Here is an 18,072-nt window from a genome sequence, read left to right as displayed (position 1 = left end):
CCACCCCTAGTTTCTTTCCTCCAATGTAAAAAAGAGAGAGAGAAAATGGTGAACAATTCAAAATACCAAAAAATATCCTTACTTAATACAAATATTAAAAATTAAAAATATTAGTGAAATGAGAATAATATGATAAATTCACACTTTTTAATATAACAAAAAAAAATTCAAATAATGAATCTTATTTTTATGGACCACAACTACCATTATCTTTTTTAATTTTAAAATAAAAAAATAAAAAAGAAAACCAAAATAACAGCACAAAGCATTTAAAGAAGAACGCGGGATGCGGGGGCATTCGTTTCTGAGACGCCAATGTAACGGACATACAGTTCGCCTCACAATCCACCAAAGACTCTCTCTCTCTCTCTCTCTCTCTCTCTCTCTCTCTCTCTCTCTCTCTCTCTCAACACATCCCAGAAACCCATTTACCATTTTCACCAATTCAATCACATCATCTTGTCGCATGTAAAAAAATAAAATAAAATTGACATCATAGTGGTGGTGGGTTTTTAACTCCCATTGCCTATTTTGCAGTGTGCCAAGAAAGGTATGACTTTGTATTTATCACCTTTAATATATGAATGTGTTTATATTTATGTATATGCACGTGTTTATTAATTGGGATTGTGTTTTGTGATCTGTTTTGCGTGATTCTATGGATGTAGGAAGTAATTTGGATTTGCAAATAGTATTTCTTGGCCCTGCAAGCTTTGCACTTTTCTTATTTTTCTTTATCCCTTGTGTGATCAATGGGGTTATCGCCTGACAATTTCCATGGACTCACTCTGGCGGTTTCTTCAAGCATTTTTATTGGGGCTAGTTTTATTATGAAGAAGAAAGGTCTTATAAAAGCCGGCACTAAAGGAATCCGAGCAGGTTTGATCCCATTTCTATTTTGGGTCTTAATCACCATATAGTTTTGAATTCCCAGATACCTTGTAAATTGGCAAATAATTTTGTGTTCATGTAATTTTATTCAATTATATTGTTATGGAGGTCTTGGAACATTGGTTTCATCGATATCTTGTTAACTGTGTTTGTGGCTCTATGGCAATCAGGATCTGGAGGGTATACGTACTTGTATGAACCCTTGTGGTGGGTTGGGATGATATCAAGTAAGTTTAATCACCTCTTCAAATGCTTTGTTAGCATGGTTGCATTCCTTTTTTTTTTTTTTTTAATTTTTTTTATAATCGGATTATTGTTGAATGTATTTCTAAATGCAGCCCTTCTTTTTGTCTCTCTCCGCCAATCAAATAATAAAAAAAATTATTATAAATTTCTCTTAACTACATTTTCTTATGCTGCCAGCCCTTTTTTTTTTTTTTTGGTTAGACAATTTTTCTTTTGCTTACAATGCCAGGCCACATCTGCCATAGCACAACCATGACAGATTGCCAAGGCATCATGATGATGGCACAGATGGCACCTGTGATGTCTGCCATTGTCTAACACGAATGACCATGGTTTTTTGTTCAAGGATTATAGTGAGTGTGGAGAGAGGAAAAAAAGATTTTTTGTATGCAGACCCAAAAAATTAACAGTTATGGATCACTGGACCGCAATGGGCGGTTGGATTACATATGATCGTTTTCTTTTCTTATATAGAGGGATTCAATCTTAGAAACTTCTTTATATAGCTTTTATCTCACTTATTATCCTTATGTATGAATTTTCATAAGCATTTTAAAATGCAACTTCAGTCTAAGAGTCATCATCTAACGTATTGTGCCTGTGTATGAACTGCAAGTCTAGGGTTTTTTCTAGCATAGTTACTCAAATTAGGTGCCTAGAGCTATGTTTGGAATTTCTATTTCTCTTTTGCTCTTAGTTTTGTGCTGATCTTATTTTCTTTTGTAGTGATTGTTGGGGAGATAGCTAATTTTGCTGCTTATGCATTTGCTCCAGCAATTCTTGTAACTCCCTTGGGAGCTTTAAGTATTATTGTCAGGTATTAAACACCTTATTATTGCCCTTGTTGATTCAAGAGAAGCTTTCTTGGTATATCATTCTTGTACAGGTTCATGCATGAGCACACATTCTCTTGCACAGTAAATGCAATACATGTTTTTATGCAACACACGTGGGAATGTGTGTGTGTACATGCATGTAGTTGTGATAGCAGTTTTTGCGGTAGAGTGTTTTTATCAAGATGACATTTTTATTCAGTGCAGTGCTTGCTCATTTTGTTTTGGAGGAAAAATTGCATGTCTTTGGTGTGCTTGGTTGTGCTCTTTGCGTGGTGGGTTCAATAAATATTGTTTTGCATGCTCCACAAGAGAAACCAATACATTCTGTTAAGCAAGTGTGGCAGCATGCTACGCAGCCAGGTATTTGCAGATTTACTGTAGTCTCTTAATTCAAATTTATTTTGGAACTTAACATTTGCTCTTGATTTGTCATTCACACTGAAACTACATGGGTTTTTTTTTCTTCTTTTTTGTGGCACGGTAATATATGTAAACTTGTTAGCATTAGATTTCTTTTGCCATGTTAGACTTTGCTTTAACATTATACATTGATTGTCTATAAGGGGTGGTTGAGCTTCTTTATCTGCTACTCCTATATTATAGAACAGCTAGATAGGAGATGAGTGTGATCCGGCAACCCGAATGTGAAGATACCACAGAAAAGCATTTGTTTAGAAATTCTAATATTTGTGTTGTATGGAGAAATATGAAATGCTGGGAATGTTGGTGTTGCAGTAGACTCAATGAGGCATGTTGGCTTCTTTTGAAACTACGAATTTTAAAATAAAATACCATTTTTTTACTGAAATGGTGTGCATGAGGAAAAATGAGGAGCACTATAAGAGCAAGTCAAAGGACACTGCTTGAATGTAGTATGCATAGTTCCTTGGACACACTCTATGCAAACATCCTAGACATGGTTAGTACCAAGCTAATTTTTTTATTCACAGGTTTCATCGTCTACACCTTTTTAGTATTGATTGTGGTTGCTGTCCTCATTTTCCGATATGTGCCACGTTACGGGCATACCCACATGGTCGTATATGTTGGAATTTGTTCACTCATGGGGTCTCTTACGGTCTGTTTCAAAATTTTGAGCTTGTTGATGTTATTACTTAAGGTTTATGCATAACTAAAGAAATTCTTCGATTATCCTTGATTCATCTGTAGGTTATGAGTGTGAAAGCAGTGGGAATCGCTCTGAAGCTGACATTTTCAGAAATGAATCAGTTTAAATACTTCGAGACTTGGGTTTTTGTATTGGTAGTGACAGTATGTTGTGTTTTCCAGCTAAACTATTTAAACAAGGTAAATACGTACTGAGCAATAATATTTATTCTGTCCTATTCCTGGTAGGGAAAACCTTTTTTATTTTTTGATCACCATTATATTCAAAGTCCATACCGATTCAGTATGTTGTGGGATATATGATATTGCTTTAATATTTAATTTCCAAATCACACCAATATTTACAAGTACTTCATTCTAGGGAACTTTCTGCTTAGGATTTATAAGTCAGACTGGTATATAATCCTGGAGGCAACTTGGTGCTAGATTTGAAAAAGTCTTGTAACTAATATGGAAGAGTTTATCTTACATACAAAGCTAATTAGAGCTGTTGGTTTAGTGTTTGGACAATTTGAAATTACAAAATAATCAAACTTTGAACCTGGTCAAAATGCGGCGCTGCTAAATTGAGAACCACAGGCCAAAGTTTCTGAAGAAAATTTAGATGCTGGTTGGACTTGGAGAAAATGTTCAACTGTGGTTGACCTTTCAGAATATTAATTCTTGGTTCAGGCAGCTCTAAGAACCATTGATGGAGAAGCATATATAAAATGAAAACCTTTTCAAGTAGACTCTAAGATTTTCTGGCAAGTTGTGTAACAAATTTATGAAACTTCATTTAGGGTGTTTACTAAGATGTGATATTTAAGGAATACTCTGATCTTTTAACCTTAATTTTCATTCAATGGATTTTGCTATAATTATCTTATGGCAGATTGCACATAACTTAAAACTATGTTTACAGTTGTGGTTCTGAAAAACCAGTTATTTAGTGTTCAATATCGTGCATGTAATTGACTCTTAATTGTCTCTCTCAATATAGTTTTTAGGCGAATGCTTAATTTATATTGTTGATGCATTTTTGCAGGCTCTTGACACCTTTAACACTGCTATTATAGCTCCAGTCTACTATGTTATGTTTACAATATTCACCATTCTTGCCAGCGTGATCTTGTTTAAGGTGATTTACTACATGTACGTTTAAATGTTTGCATGCTTTGGTTTTTTTTTTTTTTTTTTTTCCCCAAGTATGGATGAGAATCATTTTCTATCAATGCTACATAAAGATCAGGTTTCTTTTCTTAGTGTTATGGTAAATGAATGGCTTTGCCTTGATTAACAATGCAATTTAAGGTCCAAAAATGACATCATTCAGAATGGAGTTTGTTATAAGATGACATTGGTGACCAAAACGTCTATGATCACTTCAAGGGTTTATATGCCTTAAATGTTTGAAATCTATTGTTTGATCAAATATTGTTACCAAAACCTCAGTCATGGCTAGTGAAAATTTCATGGTAAAACTTGATTTCATTCTTTGTGAAGAACACAAGTGTTTGCACTTCCAAATACCAATTAATGCAAGCCTACTGGAACTGATAGATAACAAATACCAAAAAATAAAAGCATTAGGTTAATGGAAGTTGAAATGTTGAAATTTTGGAAAAGATAATATGTAATTTGCTGTTCTCATTACTGTTTGTGCAGGCAGTTCCTTACAGTTTCATTGTGATCATTATATCTTTTGAAACATTAGTATTATTTTAGGCTTCACAAATTTGGTTCTTTTTGTTGCTCCTTTTTACTGCAGGACTGGGAGTCACAAAGTGGAGCACAGATTGTGACTGAATTGTGTGGTTTCATCACAATTCTATCTGGTACCTTCCTCCTTCACAAAACCAAGGATATGGGAAATGATGCATCTAAGGATAAGGATCCCCCTCTCGTCGAAAGTCCTAACCATGTTGATACACCCTCAAATACTGATAGCCACAGATAGTGAAGTTTATGCAGCGGTACAGCATCGTTGTTCAGTTATTGGCACCCTCTGCAAGTAATGCTCGTTCATGCAAAGTGGAAAACTGGGGGAATAGTATTTAGCTAAAAGAAACTTCATTTTTATGAGGACACATGAGATGGCAAAGTCTAAAGGGGAAAAGGAAGAAAAGGAGTGAAGCTGACCTCTTTAAGGCAAATATAATCAGGAATCAGGATGCAGTTTGTTATTTGTAGGGATTCCCCAATACTTGGTTTTTTTATATTTCTTTTCTTTAACAGTTTTTCTTGTATGAGAGAGAACTTATTGGGGGAATCTATTATAAATTATTAATGCAGAACAGTGCTTCATACTCACCCTTCATCCAAGTTCACTAATCAAGGTAGGAAGACCCCAACTAATTTGTTGAGAGTGAAAGCCAGAGAGGCAATTAAGGAACCTTGCCTTTATGTGGAAATGATGTGGAAACTAAAAAAATTACAAATCCATGCAAAGATCCAAAACAACCAAAAGCAAATAAGAAGAAAGAAGTGGTCAAGTGACCACTTACTGAAAGATAATTGGATCAAAGTAGGAAATGGACTAGAGGGGTGTAAACCATCTTCTTTGATCAACATAACGTTCAAGAAATTGCTATGTGTTCCATCAAGTTTTGCAACCGTCGTGGTTATATGTCCTCTAGCTTATGCAAGTTGGGCACGGCAGTGAGTCTGTAAGTTTGAAGAAAGTTAGAGCATTTCTAGCAGCTAAAGTTGGACTCGGGCTGGGGGGAGGGGAGGGGGGTTGGGGTTTGTTTGGGCCAAAAAGTGGTTTCCAGCGACAAAAACAAGCCCGGGCAGATGGTGGGACCCAGCAGACTGGGCTGGCTCGAGGGCAAGATTGACGTCAGCCCTGCGTCTAAATTTTTTTAAATTGTCCACGTGGCGCGCGCTGGGCTCTCCAATCAGATTTTTTCCAGCTATCCAACGGTAGCCAATTTTTGTGCAATAAAAAAATGAAAAAAAAGGAAAAAAATTACTGATTTTTTTTTTCTTTCTCTATACCTTATTTCCATTTTCAACATTTAAGTAAATGTCTTTGTCCTTTCACTTTCATTTATTTTTATATTACTCCATTTACTTAAGTTTACAATGTAAATAAGGAAGTACCCCCCCATTTGGATTCAAATAAAAATACTAGAAAATCAAATTCCCACCAAATCAAAATATGAAAAATCGATTTTAGTGCAAAATATGATTTAGGCGAAAAATGATGGCTCATTAAGTCAATATATACTTCATATCATAAAATCAAGTTTTCTTATTTGATGTGTAAGGAATAAAAGCCGCAAAAAATTATCTTGAGAAAATGATTATTCCGAAAAACTATTTTTCATACTTAGTCAATATTTCACTTCCGCTACAAAAATTCTGGGTTCGCCAGTGTCTATAAATACCAACCAATACTCTTCACTTTTAATACCAAATCCTCATACATTTTTTTTTCTATAAATACCAACCAATACAACTAATAAAATAAAATCTTATCCGAAAATATTATTCGATATGAATAGTATTGACACGTAGGAACCCAAAAATCTTATCCGAAAATATTATCCAAATTAATTGTTTAAGTAAAAAAAGTTGTGAAAAAAACAAAAAAAATGAATAGTATTTGCCATATCAAAGGGAAACTGCTGGAAACACACTTTACTTTGGGGGGGGGGGCCTATGGCAGCCACTATTTACGTGAGTAGTAGCTTCCCTTGCCATGGTAAGGGGCAAACTGCTGGAAATGCTCTTAAAGGACCAACTTGAGACAAAAGAAATTTAAGAACCAAATTGGAAAACGTCCAAAAGTTTGGGGTGGAAATGTGTAATTAACCATTTCTTTTATTATTAAAAACAGAAAAAAAGAAAAAAGAAAAGAAAAGAAAAGAAAAACGATTTCGGACAACCAAATCTGCTGTCCCTGTATCTACTCTGGTGGATTGCAAATAAAATTCTCAACTCCGCAGTTGGAACTATTGGTCCTTTTAACTATCTCAAACAAAGGATACAACTACACTAACCCATCAACTTTCCCACAACTTCCCCGCATTTTCTCTGCCAATTTTCCAAGAAAATGCCCACCAGAGATTTGCAATCTCCTTCTCAAGGTCAGTAAAGTACTCAACTTATTCTCTCCTTTGATGAACAATTCTGATGCTTTCTCGATCTGGGTATGTCCAATTTTAGCTGTTAGCTATTAGCCTGTAGGATTTGGACTTCTAGGCCTTTGTTCCATGCCACACAACTTGGTCTGAAATAAGGTTGGGATTGTTTGGATAGTAAAGATTGGTGCTTTAGCTCAATGATGCCCTCAAGAAGAAAGAAGTGGACAGAGGCCGAGGAGAGAACTCTGATTGACAAATACGGTGAGATGGTATCTGATGGGACGCTTGCTAAGATGAAAACCAGAGAGAAAAAGTTTAAACCCATTGCTTGTTATGTGAATTCCGTGCACCATGTTCAAGACCCAATTGCCTACCGTTGGCAATGGTCTTGGAAGGATGTTTCCACCAAGGTCCAGAACATGAGGCACCAATATCTGCTTGTCAAGCAGAAGATCAAGAAACAACAACCCGACGGTGGTGCTAGCAGTGGTGGTGGTAGTGGGGAGTGTAGTGGGGAGGAGTTTGACTGGATGGAGGGCCTTACCCATTGGTCGAATTTCTTGAGATATAAGGAGGTTTTTGGGGATGTGGGGATCGTGAATAGCAATGGTAATGAACTGATGGCATCTGTGAATGGGGATGGTGAGAATGGTGGGGTGTTTGTGGGGAGTGGAAGGGGAATGGGGCTTGTGGATTTTGGGCACATGGGCCATTCTGATGGGGATTTTGGGGCAGGGATTGATGGGGTTGAGAATGGAGTGATGGGTTTAGGATTTGAGTATGATGGGGAGGAGGGAGAGGAGAATTTTAATGGCAATGATCGGGTTAGGGAGGATGGAGATGACAGGTTTGTGTGCGAAGAAGTGGAGCAAAATGGTCGTAGTTTAAAGAAGAAGAAGAAGAAGAGGGAGGCGTCGATGGGGTTGGGAAAGAAGGCATGGGGATATCTAGGTAACCAACTAAGCAAGTTGAAGGAAATGGAGGCTCGGTTTGAGCAACGTGAGGCAGAGAGAGAACGGGACAGACAGAGGAGTGAGAGTTTTAGAATGGAGTGTGAGCATGAACGGGAATGGAAATGGGAGGAATGGGTAAATAAAAAGGAGGAGAAAGAAAAGACAAGGGAGAAGTTGAAGAAGCAGAGGATTCTAGAATGGGAAGCATTGGAGAAGGAGAGTGAAGAGAGAGAAAGAAGAAGAAAAGAGGAAGAGTTGATTCATGAGAGGGAATGGGAGGAGAGGATGGATAGGAGGAGATCAGAATGGAAGAAGAGGATTGACGAAATGTTGGGTCACCACCGTGCAGAGATGGGCCAGATGCAGACTCGTATTCTTCATGAGCAACAAAACCTTACAAGCCAGTTATTAGGGATTGTCTCTCAGTGGACTGCTCATCCAGCTGGACTGTCTGATCATACGAGTGCTAGTAACCATTATTTATCACAAATGATGCAGAATTTGCACCATGTGAATAGTTTGGTTCATGAGGATGCTAGGGTTGAGGGAGAAAATCAAGATGATCAATTCATTGTTGATGGGTAACGTCTTTGCTTGAAGAAACTGCTCTCTACTTAGAAAGCAAGAATGTTTGCAGTGTTGGTGAGAACTGTAAAGGTTAGCAAATTGTTGAATGCATATGATGTGTACTTTGTTCAGTTAGGTATGGTTATAGACTGATCTGTCGAGCTTGAAATCAAGTCAATAAGGACTAGAGATTTCCCAATTCCAATTTTTTATGTAACTATCTTGTTTAAAATTAATAAAGTTTCTTTATCCCTCAATAATGTTTTGGCAATATGAGTGTGAGATCAGATCTTCATCGAGTGTGTATCAAAGTTTATGCATTTTGATATGGAGCTCTTTTGGCTGGCATATTTGACCTAATTCGGTGTCAGTAGAAATTAGCTTTGTTCTCTATGTGATATTCATGTTTCTTCAAGTATTTGAGTCCAAAGGAATAAGTACTCCAACAGAGACTATTCTACCAATGCTAACTTTAATATGGACTTTATGTAGTTGCTGCAACACAACTTGCCTTTAGTATGATTCTCTGTGTGAATTTGCTTGTGAAGGAGCATGCATGCATGTGCAGGTGTGCCTTTGCACATGTGTGAAAAGAGGAGGATTAGAATCATTATGGTTTTCAGTACGTGATACAAAAATTTACTTAATTACATACTTGCATGCTTTAAGTGTAATTATCTGTCGAGCAGATAGAATCTGTCTATGCAGTTCCATGTAAAAGAAAAATTGGATGGATTTAATTTTTGTTGGTTTCCTGAAATTGACATAAATCTTTCATTCCTCCAAATGGGGTGGCACCTTTAGCCCAAAAAATGGGTTGGCTATACGACTACTTCGCTTCTCCTAGATGAATGTAACTAGTCTTTCCGAAAGTTTTTGATAATTGTATATTTTGTTGCTACTGATATCCATGTAATTTGGTTCTATTCTTGCTCGGGGGGGTGAAATTATACTTTGCAGTTAAGGTAATCAACAATAAAGCTAAGCAACTTAAAGATGAGGGAGTTCAGTCCCTTCAAGTTGTTCTGAGGAATTGTGCTTTTGGAAATCGCTCTTGTTTCTTAACAGCAGATAATCATTTGCCTGCTCTTATTACAAAATTGATTGCCTATTGACCTGGAAGTGCTGTAGTGGAATCTCAGATGCTTGTGAGATTTGATTCATGTATACTCATGCATTATGCATCTAGCTTTTATCTGCAGATCAGGTTGTGTTTACCAGGCTGTTGCTTATTTAGGGGTAGGATATTTGGGTGTGCTTTTTTCCTGGTCTGTGCATAGCAGAGTAGGTTTTAAGAACTGACACTTTAAAGAAACCTGGACTGCTAAGAACTGACCCATATGAAGATAAAAGCAAAACTAATTACTGTTGTGGTAAATGTTACATGATTTGTTGACGTAAATTGAAATTCTACTGTGTATGTATGGTATGGGAAAAAAGTCCATATTGTTTACAGTGTGGAATATATAACTCAGTATAAATTTAGAATCAAATTTTCATTTTCAGTGGCATCAGAAATTTTGGGTCTAATGCAGAGCTTTTCTATAACTTATTTTGGCATTCATCAACTACAATAGGCCCCCTGGCCCTCCAAATACATCCACCATCACAGTCACAGATACAAAATATATGGGGTATACGTTAGAAAAATGTTTAACAAACTTATAGAAATTATATTGTCTAAGAATGTATATAATTTTCAAGGCTTTGTAATTCAAGTGGTTAAGAGCAGTTACCCTATACTCGGGATCATGTATCCCAAACCATCCTTCTCAAAATCGAGTTGCAAAATTTTATAAATATTTATACAGTATAAAAACGTATATAATCATGTCCTCATTAGACCCCCATTATTTCTCAATTGTATTTTTCTGATTTTCTAATGAAAAATTAGAAATGTAAGAAATAGAACCCAACAACAGTCCACAGCTAAAAGCCCGACAAGCCTTTCCTCTCTCTCTCTCTCTCTCTCTCTCTCTCTCTCTCCTGGGGTGCTCTTAAGCCCAACCCAAAATCAGAATAAAACTAAAATAAAATAATTTCACCGCAATTCACAGTCGCTTCCCGTTTCCGGTCCTCCCCTCCCCTCTCTTCTTCTTCTTCCTCAGGCTCTTGTTCAGTTTCGTTTTCTTCATTTGATTGGTTCTTGCTCTTCATTTTCATTTTTCTCCAGTTCTTCTTGTGTATCCAGTCACCCAGCCCTCCCCCTTCTTCGGCCCTTCTTCTTCCTTTTCAGTTCGTCTTCTTCGAAAGTTGATGCTTGAGGTGTTAAATATCAGCATTTGGTCATTTTGAAGAGGTAAGCGCATTGTATCTTGAGTCCTTTCGATGCTCTTTCAATTTTTTGCTTTGAGTGCATTTTCTAGTAAGTTTGTAAAATTTTTCTAACATTTGCTTTGAGTGTATAAATTTGAGAAAATGTTATAAATACAGATTAGATGCCGTTGAAATTTTGACAGATGTTTTCACTGAATGAACAAAAATTTAGCCAAAGCTTTTGCCCGAAAAATTGTGATCCTGGCGGGCCCTGGTTCGAGCTCTCTTTTCCCTCTGAATGCTAATCTCAGTCGCTGTATTTGGTTTGAAGAAACACAAAGCTACTCCCTCTTACCCACTTCTTTGCCTTAGAGCTAATTTCTTTTATCTTTCTGGACTTTCCTCTCTGTTTGTAATTAGCTTTGCCATTATCAATTCCCATTAGAGTGCTAGGGAGAGCTTCATTAAGGTGTGAAAAGGATCTGACTCAATTTCTTTTGTTGTTTTATAGCATAGAGAAACCTTTCTTAAGAAAACAGACAACACAACAGGGGAACAAGGTGTTCACCGCGAAAAAGGACAACGAAAATTAATACAACTATTGCGCACCTTACAAAACTAGCTAACAGCAACCTAATTCCCAGCTTCTTTGCTGTCTAATAAAATCATGGACAAAGATATATGTCTAAACTCAATGGAAATCGAAGCTGATATTGAGGAAAAAAACCTGTCTCATGACTCCTACAACCCAAGTTCCTAGTAATCTTCAAATATGCTCCTGTTTCTGTCCATCCAAATCATCCAAGTAACTGCCAGCACACTACCACTCCATAGAATTTTTACCTCCTTCCCACCACCAATTTCTATTAAAAGGCGCTCTGTCAGAAAATGCTTAGCAAATCTTTTTGTTTAGATGATGCATTCAGTAATATCAGGTGTAATATCAGAGGTATTTCAATTGAATTGAACTATATTTTCAGTTTAGAAAGATGGAATTAATTGATCCTGATAGCCCAAAGCACTGTTAATAAATCTACTTTAGTTCTGATTTCTATTTCAAATTGTGTAATTGTGCAGAATCTCCACACAGTATGCAGAGAAGAATAATATGGAAAACTTGCAATTTTACAAGATTTTATTGTCAACTTGATCAAAAGGCGTGTTTTGAATCGGAGAGAACCCTTACCTTAGTAGGTGATTCAGATGATCCTTTGTATGCGGATGTACCGAGACCTCCAAGAAAAATGTCAGAGAGGAAGCCTTATCCTACACCCATGAAGGTTTTGATTCAAAGAGCGAAGGAGGAGAAAGAAGCCCGAAAGGCCCAGCCTTGTAGGATGCTTGAAGAACCTCCTGATAATGGATTGTTGGTCCCTGAATTGGTTGAGGTGGCTCATCAAGTTTACCGAGCTCGACAATCGGTCCTGTTTGGCTTGTCAAAGCTTCTTCAAGTTGTTCCTGTCCAACGGTGCAGGTAGCCAGAGGTTGCCTCTTTTATTTATCTTTGCTTGTGCTCATTCCTTCGGTTTGTTTACAAGTTCACATGTCAACTCTAATTTTCAGTTTCACCTTAGTAAACTAAACTTACTCGTCCTTATACATTGTAGTTCCTTTCTTGTCCAAATATCTTGTAAGAGTGAAGTTTGTGTACATTGTGGGCATCTCTTTTGTCAATTATTTGGCTTAAGGATTGATATCCTTTTAGGGTTTTAACAGTTAGTTACTGGCAGTGACTTATGTTGATTATGTAGGCAGGATATCTTTTGTAGATGTCCATATTCTCTTCCTGGCTTGTAATCTCAACGTTGTATGTGTACTGCTTTGATGCATTCAACTCGCCAAAGCAATTTCCAATATGGACGGTTCGATATACAGCTAATTTGGGAAGATAATCAGAGCCTACGGAAAGAAATAGGGCACATTTTACTGAAAATATATGAATTGCTAACATAATGATGATTCTTAATCTGCCTTTTGTAGTAATTGGTTGATTTACTGAGTTTCATTCTGATCAGAATATCTAACCCTTAAGCTTGTTAATTGATTGTCTTATTGAAACAAGGCTTTTAATCTCAGGTTTTGCTCCGAAGTTCACATTGGCCATGCGGGTCATGAAATCCGAACTTGCACTGGCCCAAATAGTGGTTTTCGGAGTGCTTCACATGTTTGGAAGAAGGGAGGAGTTCAAGATGTGGTTTCCTTTCCTAAATGCTTCCATCTTTATGATCGTGTTGGAAAACCAAGAGTTGGGCATGACGAGAGGTATCGAATCCCACGGATCCCTGCCATTTTGGAGCTCTGTATACAGGCTGGTCTAGAGATTGACGAGTACCCAACAAAGAGAAGAACGAGACCTGTATATTGTATTGAAGGAAGAATTGTGGACTTTGAGATGGTTAACAAAATGGATGAAATGGATAGAAACTCATATCCTGGGATTGTTGATACCCTAGTAGATCCTGATGTAGGAACTAATATGGAAGAATTGAGAAATTCAGCTTCACCGAGTCATACTAACTGTGTAGATAAATCAAGTGATAAAGTGGGGAAATCTTTGACCGAGTTGAGTAGTACTACAATGGGCTCATGGTTTGAGATGATATCCGGAGCAAAGAATATCATGGAGAAATACAGTGTGAAGACTTGTGGATATTGTTTAGAGGTCCAGGTGGGTCCCAAGGGGCACAAAGTGAGGATGTGCAAGGCATCAAAGCATCAATCTCGTAATGGTTTGCATGCATGGCAAGAAGCAACAATAGAAGATTTTATAGGTCTGAACTATGTTTGGCATGTCCGAGACGTAAATTGTCCTGCTCTGGATAACAACCTAAAGAGGTATTATGGCAAGGCTCCAGCTGTGGTGGAGCTATGTGTGCAGGCAGGTGCACCTGTTCCGGATGAATATAGGAGTATGATGAGATTAGATGTGGCTTCCCCTGAACGTGATGAGGTTGATCTTGTTGCTTGATATAAAGTTCCTGTATGCAGATGGATGTGATATACTAAAGAGATGTTAAAAGGGGTTCTGCTGCTCTTCCATATTGTGTCTGAAAGCTGCGAGTAATTAGAGGGGAGGAAAGCTTATTCGAAGACATTTCTACTTCCATATTGTCTTAGAAATGTGTGTGTTCTCTCTGCAGGTTTAGGTAGTCCATAGGTTAATTTGATTGCACTGCCCTTACTTCTGTAGTTTCTGTTTCTCGAATTTGTCGAGCAAAAGAGAGAACTAGGATGAATTAGTAAAGAAAAATGTATCTGTGCTTCAGAAGAAGCCATAAGATTGATTTAGATGCAGTCTCAGAGGTATGAGCATACATGTATGCATAATAAATCATTTTTTAGGTCATCATAGTAACATTACGAGGTAATTTTAGACATAAGAAGGATACAACCTTTATGCATAAGTACAAGAAGTAGCATTTAACAGATGATAGTTTTTTTGTGGAGTTGGGCGTAGAAGGTGGGAGATCAATCAACGGTCATTGTTTAAGTTCCACCAGCGTCGGCATTTGGAGGCTACACTTAGCAAGTCCGTGGCTGAGAGAGCAAAGCCTTCTACTTTTGTATGACATTTCACAATTTCGGTGGAGGTAGGAAGCTTGTCAACCCTAGGTTTGTTGGGCGATGCCCACATCAGAAGCTCTTCTCCAAAAGTCTTTCCTCTCCCAAGTTGCTTGGTGGGAATTGATGTGGAGGCCCCTGTACGACCAGAATCACAAGTTGTGCTGTAGGTGAAGATGGTGCCTTCCATAATGAAGAGCATGCGATCAAGTAGGTCCCCTCTTCGAAATATGGTTTTATCTTCGGGGAACATCACTGGCTTCGCATAGTCGCAAATCATTTTCAGCACTTTGTCATCCATAACCTTAAGGAATTGTACCTGCATTTATACGTAGTTTAGCTTACATTAATCCATCGATGCTTTTGGCACTCCAAATCTCATCTCCAATGAGGAGTGTATAAGACGGTTTAAGGGTGATTTTAGAGTGCCTCGATCAGGATACAAAAGAATTCTCCTACATCCGAAAAGTTAAAGAATAAAGAGTTGGATCACTCTCCTAATTGTCAATTGATTTTGGGGTTGGAAGCTCAACTTTCTTCAGTGATCAATATTTAAACACAAAACAAGATTCATTCATCTATACAAGTTCAATGTTGATAATTTATGTGTGTCTGAGAGAGAGAGAGAGAGAGAGAGAGAGAGAGAGAGAGAGAGAGAGAGAGAGAGAGAGAGACTTACTTGTGACAGAATATCCCAGCAAAGATGACGCTTCAGAATTTTTTTCGTATACCAGTGAAGAACATCAAATATATTCTCCAGATCGGCATCTTTGTCTTTTTCCAATTTTTTATGTATGTTTTTCTTGATTTCTTTCTTCAATTCTTCAGGAACACGATTTTTGTCCATCCATGTTTCCCACACTAGCTCTTTTTTTTTAATCTTTTGCCTTATTTCCTCCGATTTTGTGGTTGTCAATTGAATGAATGTCTGTACTTACATTTCACCACAAACAGTAAATTAGAAGCTCAATGATGATCAGCCCTGAAGCTGAAGGAAAATAAACGTGAACTAAATAGATATGTAGCAGAGAGATTCATTACCAACCTGCACATTTCCAATGAGATATACAAATAGTAGCACACCAGTGATAGAAATAAGGATTGCAAATAAGTTTTCCCACACATAATTACTTGTTGTGAGATTCGTGCCAAAGTTGCTGCAAAAATTAAGCAAAGGATCAAGCAAAATGTGATTCGTGGAGGAAAGTAGTTATAAAGCAACACTTATTTGGTTATCTAACTTTCCTTCTTCAGCTGTTTGTTAAGCTTTTGTATGATGAGAGGAATTTGGGAATAAAAAAGGATTCATTCTCTTTAATTTGTAAGTTTAGTTATCACATCAAAAAGGAAAAGTAGTTACTAATAAATTAATGCGTGTTCGAACTTATGTTTAGTTTGAATATATATACAAAAGAAAATGCTGAAATTGTCAAATAATTAAATATGTACGTGCAAGCAAACCTTAGATTTCTCAAGCCCCACCAAAAAGAGAAGCATAACTTGCTTGGAAAATTTATATCCCCCGTGTTACCATCATTCTTAAGGGAATCAAGAAATATTCCATAATTAAATGGCGGCTTAGAGTCCCCTGGAAATTCTACACCACAGTGTTCATTGAAAAATGTAATATTTCTTGAAGTAGTATTGCGATCATGACAATAAAAGGTACTCATGCATCCTGTATAATCTGTAGCATTTCTTTTACAAGCTTGGTGACAACATGATGTTTCTCGTTGAACGGAAAAGAAATACCAAAAAGCTCCAAGTACCTAAAAGTTAAACCAGTACATAAGCATTATAACAAACACTATGATACATTAAGGAAAACTCTCTGGGAGGAAGATGTTCATAATGGGAAGAGATGTATTTGAAAAAAAAAATTATATTATATTAAAATAACAGTACTCTTGTGGCGAGATGTGAATTTTCAGCTTAATTGCATTCAGAAAATTAAAACAATTATCTAATTATATGTGGTAACAGTTGTTGATAAAGATGGAACTAGCTAGTGTTCAATAATTGAATTTTGGAAGTGTATTGACTACACTCACTTCACATCAATTAAGCCAGCACCATATGGTCACTTTTATTGTAAATGAAGTTCAAATTCATCAATCATTTTAATACCAAAATAAATATTAAAATGAGAAAAGAAAAACTCACATATGGCTCGCAAGAATGTACAGAAAAAAATTAAATACGGCTTTGACCCGTATTCCAGCTGTCTTTGTAAGTTTCTTGGATGATAAGATAATTAGAAAAATCCTCGGCAAATACTGACTGAGAAGAAAAAGGTTCAAAACCTTTCTGTGTTCCAAATGTTCTGGCCCTTTCATTTTGAAGAAAAGCACTACTACTAAAATCTGACATAATAAACAGTAATGGGTTAGAAATCTATTTAAAGCTGGAAAACCCTAGCTCATAATCTCCACAAAAAAAAAAAAAAAAAAAAAAAAAAAAAATCTCTTACTTGTGGCATGGGAAGAACAGCGAGAAGGTCAGTTAAGAAAGAGAGCCATGACAAATACCCAGCAAACTTCTTAGCAAATGGAATTATCTCATTATTTTTCAAAGTTGGTTGCCAATCCTTTTGCCCCTGTGTGTTTCCTCTTGTGATTGCCTTATAGGCCTTATTGCCAGCTTCCCAAATTTGATATCCAATATGCACTAAGAAAGTGATGTCTGTGAGAGATCGCAAAATAAGAGCAACATTCCTCAACTTTTTGTCCATTCCAAGACATTTCTTTTCCTTATCGATGAATGGAATGTAAAAGAACAAGGGATCTAGGGAAACTGCAATAACACATGAAATTACAATTATCTTATTCCACAGTGAAGCGGAAAGAAGTTTTGTTTCCCATTTTTTCTTTGGTCCAAGTTCTCCTCTTTTAGCATTTTCCGGATTGAAAGCTATACCTGGTGTAATGCTGATTAAAAGAAAAAATGAAAATTAAGAGAAGTAAAAGGACCTAACGTAGAAATTAGAGTATCTAACCCAAAATCAAAATGAACAGTAATATATATATATATATATATATACTTGTAAAATGTTATAAAGATAAAGAGATAATCATTTTAATACATGTGACAATTACAAATAAACATAATACTGTGATTTAAAATATACAGTTAAATCCTCTTAAAATGATATCGGTATAAAAGAAACAAACCTTACTTCAAAGGTCGAATCAACATTTTGAGGATGCTGTCCACCCATAACTAGCCTTTTTATATGTTGGATAGGAGTGAATAGATAGATTAGAAGAGAAGAAGAACCTTCAAGAAATAAGGATGATCTGTGAGGCAGAAACTGAATGGAAAGGGTTCTTTTGCTGGTGAAAAAAAAGCTGTGGGGGGTTACTAGGCAAGTTCGTGAAATTTCTAAGTAGGGGCAATGAGTTCTGTTTCCCTCCGTTGACTGACCAAGACTTTGTTTTTTGGACTGATTACGAACCCCAAGTGTCCCTGTACCGACCGGTCCATATCTTCTTCTGATGAATTCTTTCCATGTTTTACAAGGAAATCGAAAGCCTATTTCTTATAGTTTTTTTCTTCCTTACTTCC

At 36.7% G+C, this 18,072-nt stretch overlaps 3 protein-coding genes and 1 pseudogene across 8 annotated transcripts; 3 read left to right on the top strand and 1 right to left on the bottom strand.

The window, feature by feature from the left end:
- The first annotated feature begins 368 nt into the window (after positions 1-368).
- Positions 369-5,393, top strand: LOC117616202 (probable magnesium transporter NIPA2). Of its 3 annotated transcripts, none has more exons than XM_034345444.1 (9): positions 369-550; positions 669-879; positions 1,062-1,118; positions 1,864-1,954; positions 2,173-2,333; positions 2,924-3,051; positions 3,144-3,281; positions 4,129-4,221; positions 4,852-5,393. In XM_034345444.1, exons 2-9 carry the CDS (start codon positions 753-755, stop codon positions 5,038-5,040), a joined length of 984 nt encoding a protein of 327 aa, XP_034201335.1. In that variant the 5' UTR covers positions 369-550; positions 669-752; the 3' UTR covers positions 5,041-5,393. The 3 variants fall into 3 exon arrangements, with proteins under 3 accessions (XP_034201335.1, XP_034201337.1, XP_034201336.1); XM_034345446.1 differs by having other exon boundaries at positions 4,129-4,235; positions 4,852-5,006; XM_034345445.1 differs by lacking the exon at positions 4,129-4,221.
- A 1,531-nt stretch (positions 5,394-6,924) lies between these two features.
- LOC117613926 (stress response protein nst1-like) lies at positions 6,925-8,986 on the top strand. The gene is made up of 2 exons (XM_034342542.1): positions 6,925-7,174; positions 7,275-8,986. Exon 2 carries the CDS (start codon positions 7,369-7,371, stop codon positions 8,707-8,709), a length of 1,341 nt encoding a protein of 446 aa, XP_034198433.1. The 5' UTR covers positions 6,925-7,174; positions 7,275-7,368; the 3' UTR covers positions 8,710-8,986.
- Positions 8,987-10,674: 1,688 nt separating this feature from the next.
- On the top strand, positions 10,675-15,367 carry LOC117616525 (APO protein 3, mitochondrial). Of its 4 annotated transcripts, none has more exons than XM_034345867.1 (4): positions 10,718-10,990; positions 12,025-12,094; positions 12,152-12,421; positions 13,024-15,367. In XM_034345867.1, exons 2-4 carry the CDS (start codon positions 12,039-12,041, stop codon positions 13,913-13,915), a joined length of 1,218 nt encoding a protein of 405 aa, XP_034201758.1. In that variant the 5' UTR covers positions 10,718-10,990; positions 12,025-12,038; the 3' UTR covers positions 13,916-15,367. The 4 variants fall into 4 exon arrangements, with proteins under 4 accessions (XP_034201759.1, XP_034201758.1, XP_034201756.1 ...); XM_034345865.1 differs by lacking the exon at positions 10,718-10,990 and adding an exon at positions 11,662-11,896; XM_034345868.1 differs by having other exon boundaries at positions 10,675-10,990; positions 12,025-12,421.
- LOC117616526 lies at positions 14,394-17,712 on the bottom strand (annotated as a pseudogene).
- Between the last annotated feature and the right edge of the window lie 360 nt (positions 17,713-18,072).

Source organism: Prunus dulcis, chromosome 1 (genome assembly GCF_902201215.1).
Source record: "Prunus dulcis chromosome 1, ALMONDv2, whole genome shotgun sequence".
Classification (NCBI taxonomy): domain Eukaryota; kingdom Viridiplantae; phylum Streptophyta; class Magnoliopsida; order Rosales; family Rosaceae; genus Prunus; species Prunus dulcis.
The sequence above is the reverse complement of the archived record's forward strand: the minus strand, read 5'-3'. Positions and strand labels throughout refer to the sequence as shown.

Excerpts from the sequence above, each read along its gene's own strand:
- LOC117616202 (XM_034345444.1), top strand. The coding sequence starts at position 753 with ATGGGGTTATCGCCTGACAATTTCCATGGACTCACTCTGGCGGTTTCT. Across the intron at positions 3,052-3,143 it reads CACTCATGGGGTCTCTTACG|GTTATGAGTGTGAAAGCAGT; the intron begins GTCTGTTTCAAA and ends ATTCATCTGTAG. Across the intron at positions 3,282-4,128 it reads AGCTAAACTATTTAAACAAG|GCTCTTGACACCTTTAACAC; the intron begins GTAAATACGTAC and ends GCATTTTTGCAG.
- LOC117613926 (XM_034342542.1), top strand. The coding sequence starts at position 7,369 with ATGATGCCCTCAAGAAGAAAGAAGTGGACAGAGGCCGAGGAGAGAACT.
- LOC117616525 (XM_034345864.1), top strand. The coding sequence starts at position 11,836 with ATGCTTAGCAAATCTTTTTGTTTAGATGATGCATTCAGTAATATCAGG. Across the intron at positions 11,897-12,024 it reads TATCAGGTGTAATATCAGAG|AATCTCCACACAGTATGCAG; the intron begins GTATTTCAATTG and ends GTAATTGTGCAG. Across the intron at positions 12,422-13,023 it reads GTTCCTGTCCAACGGTGCAG|GTTTTGCTCCGAAGTTCACA; the intron begins GTAGCCAGAGGT and ends TTTTAATCTCAG.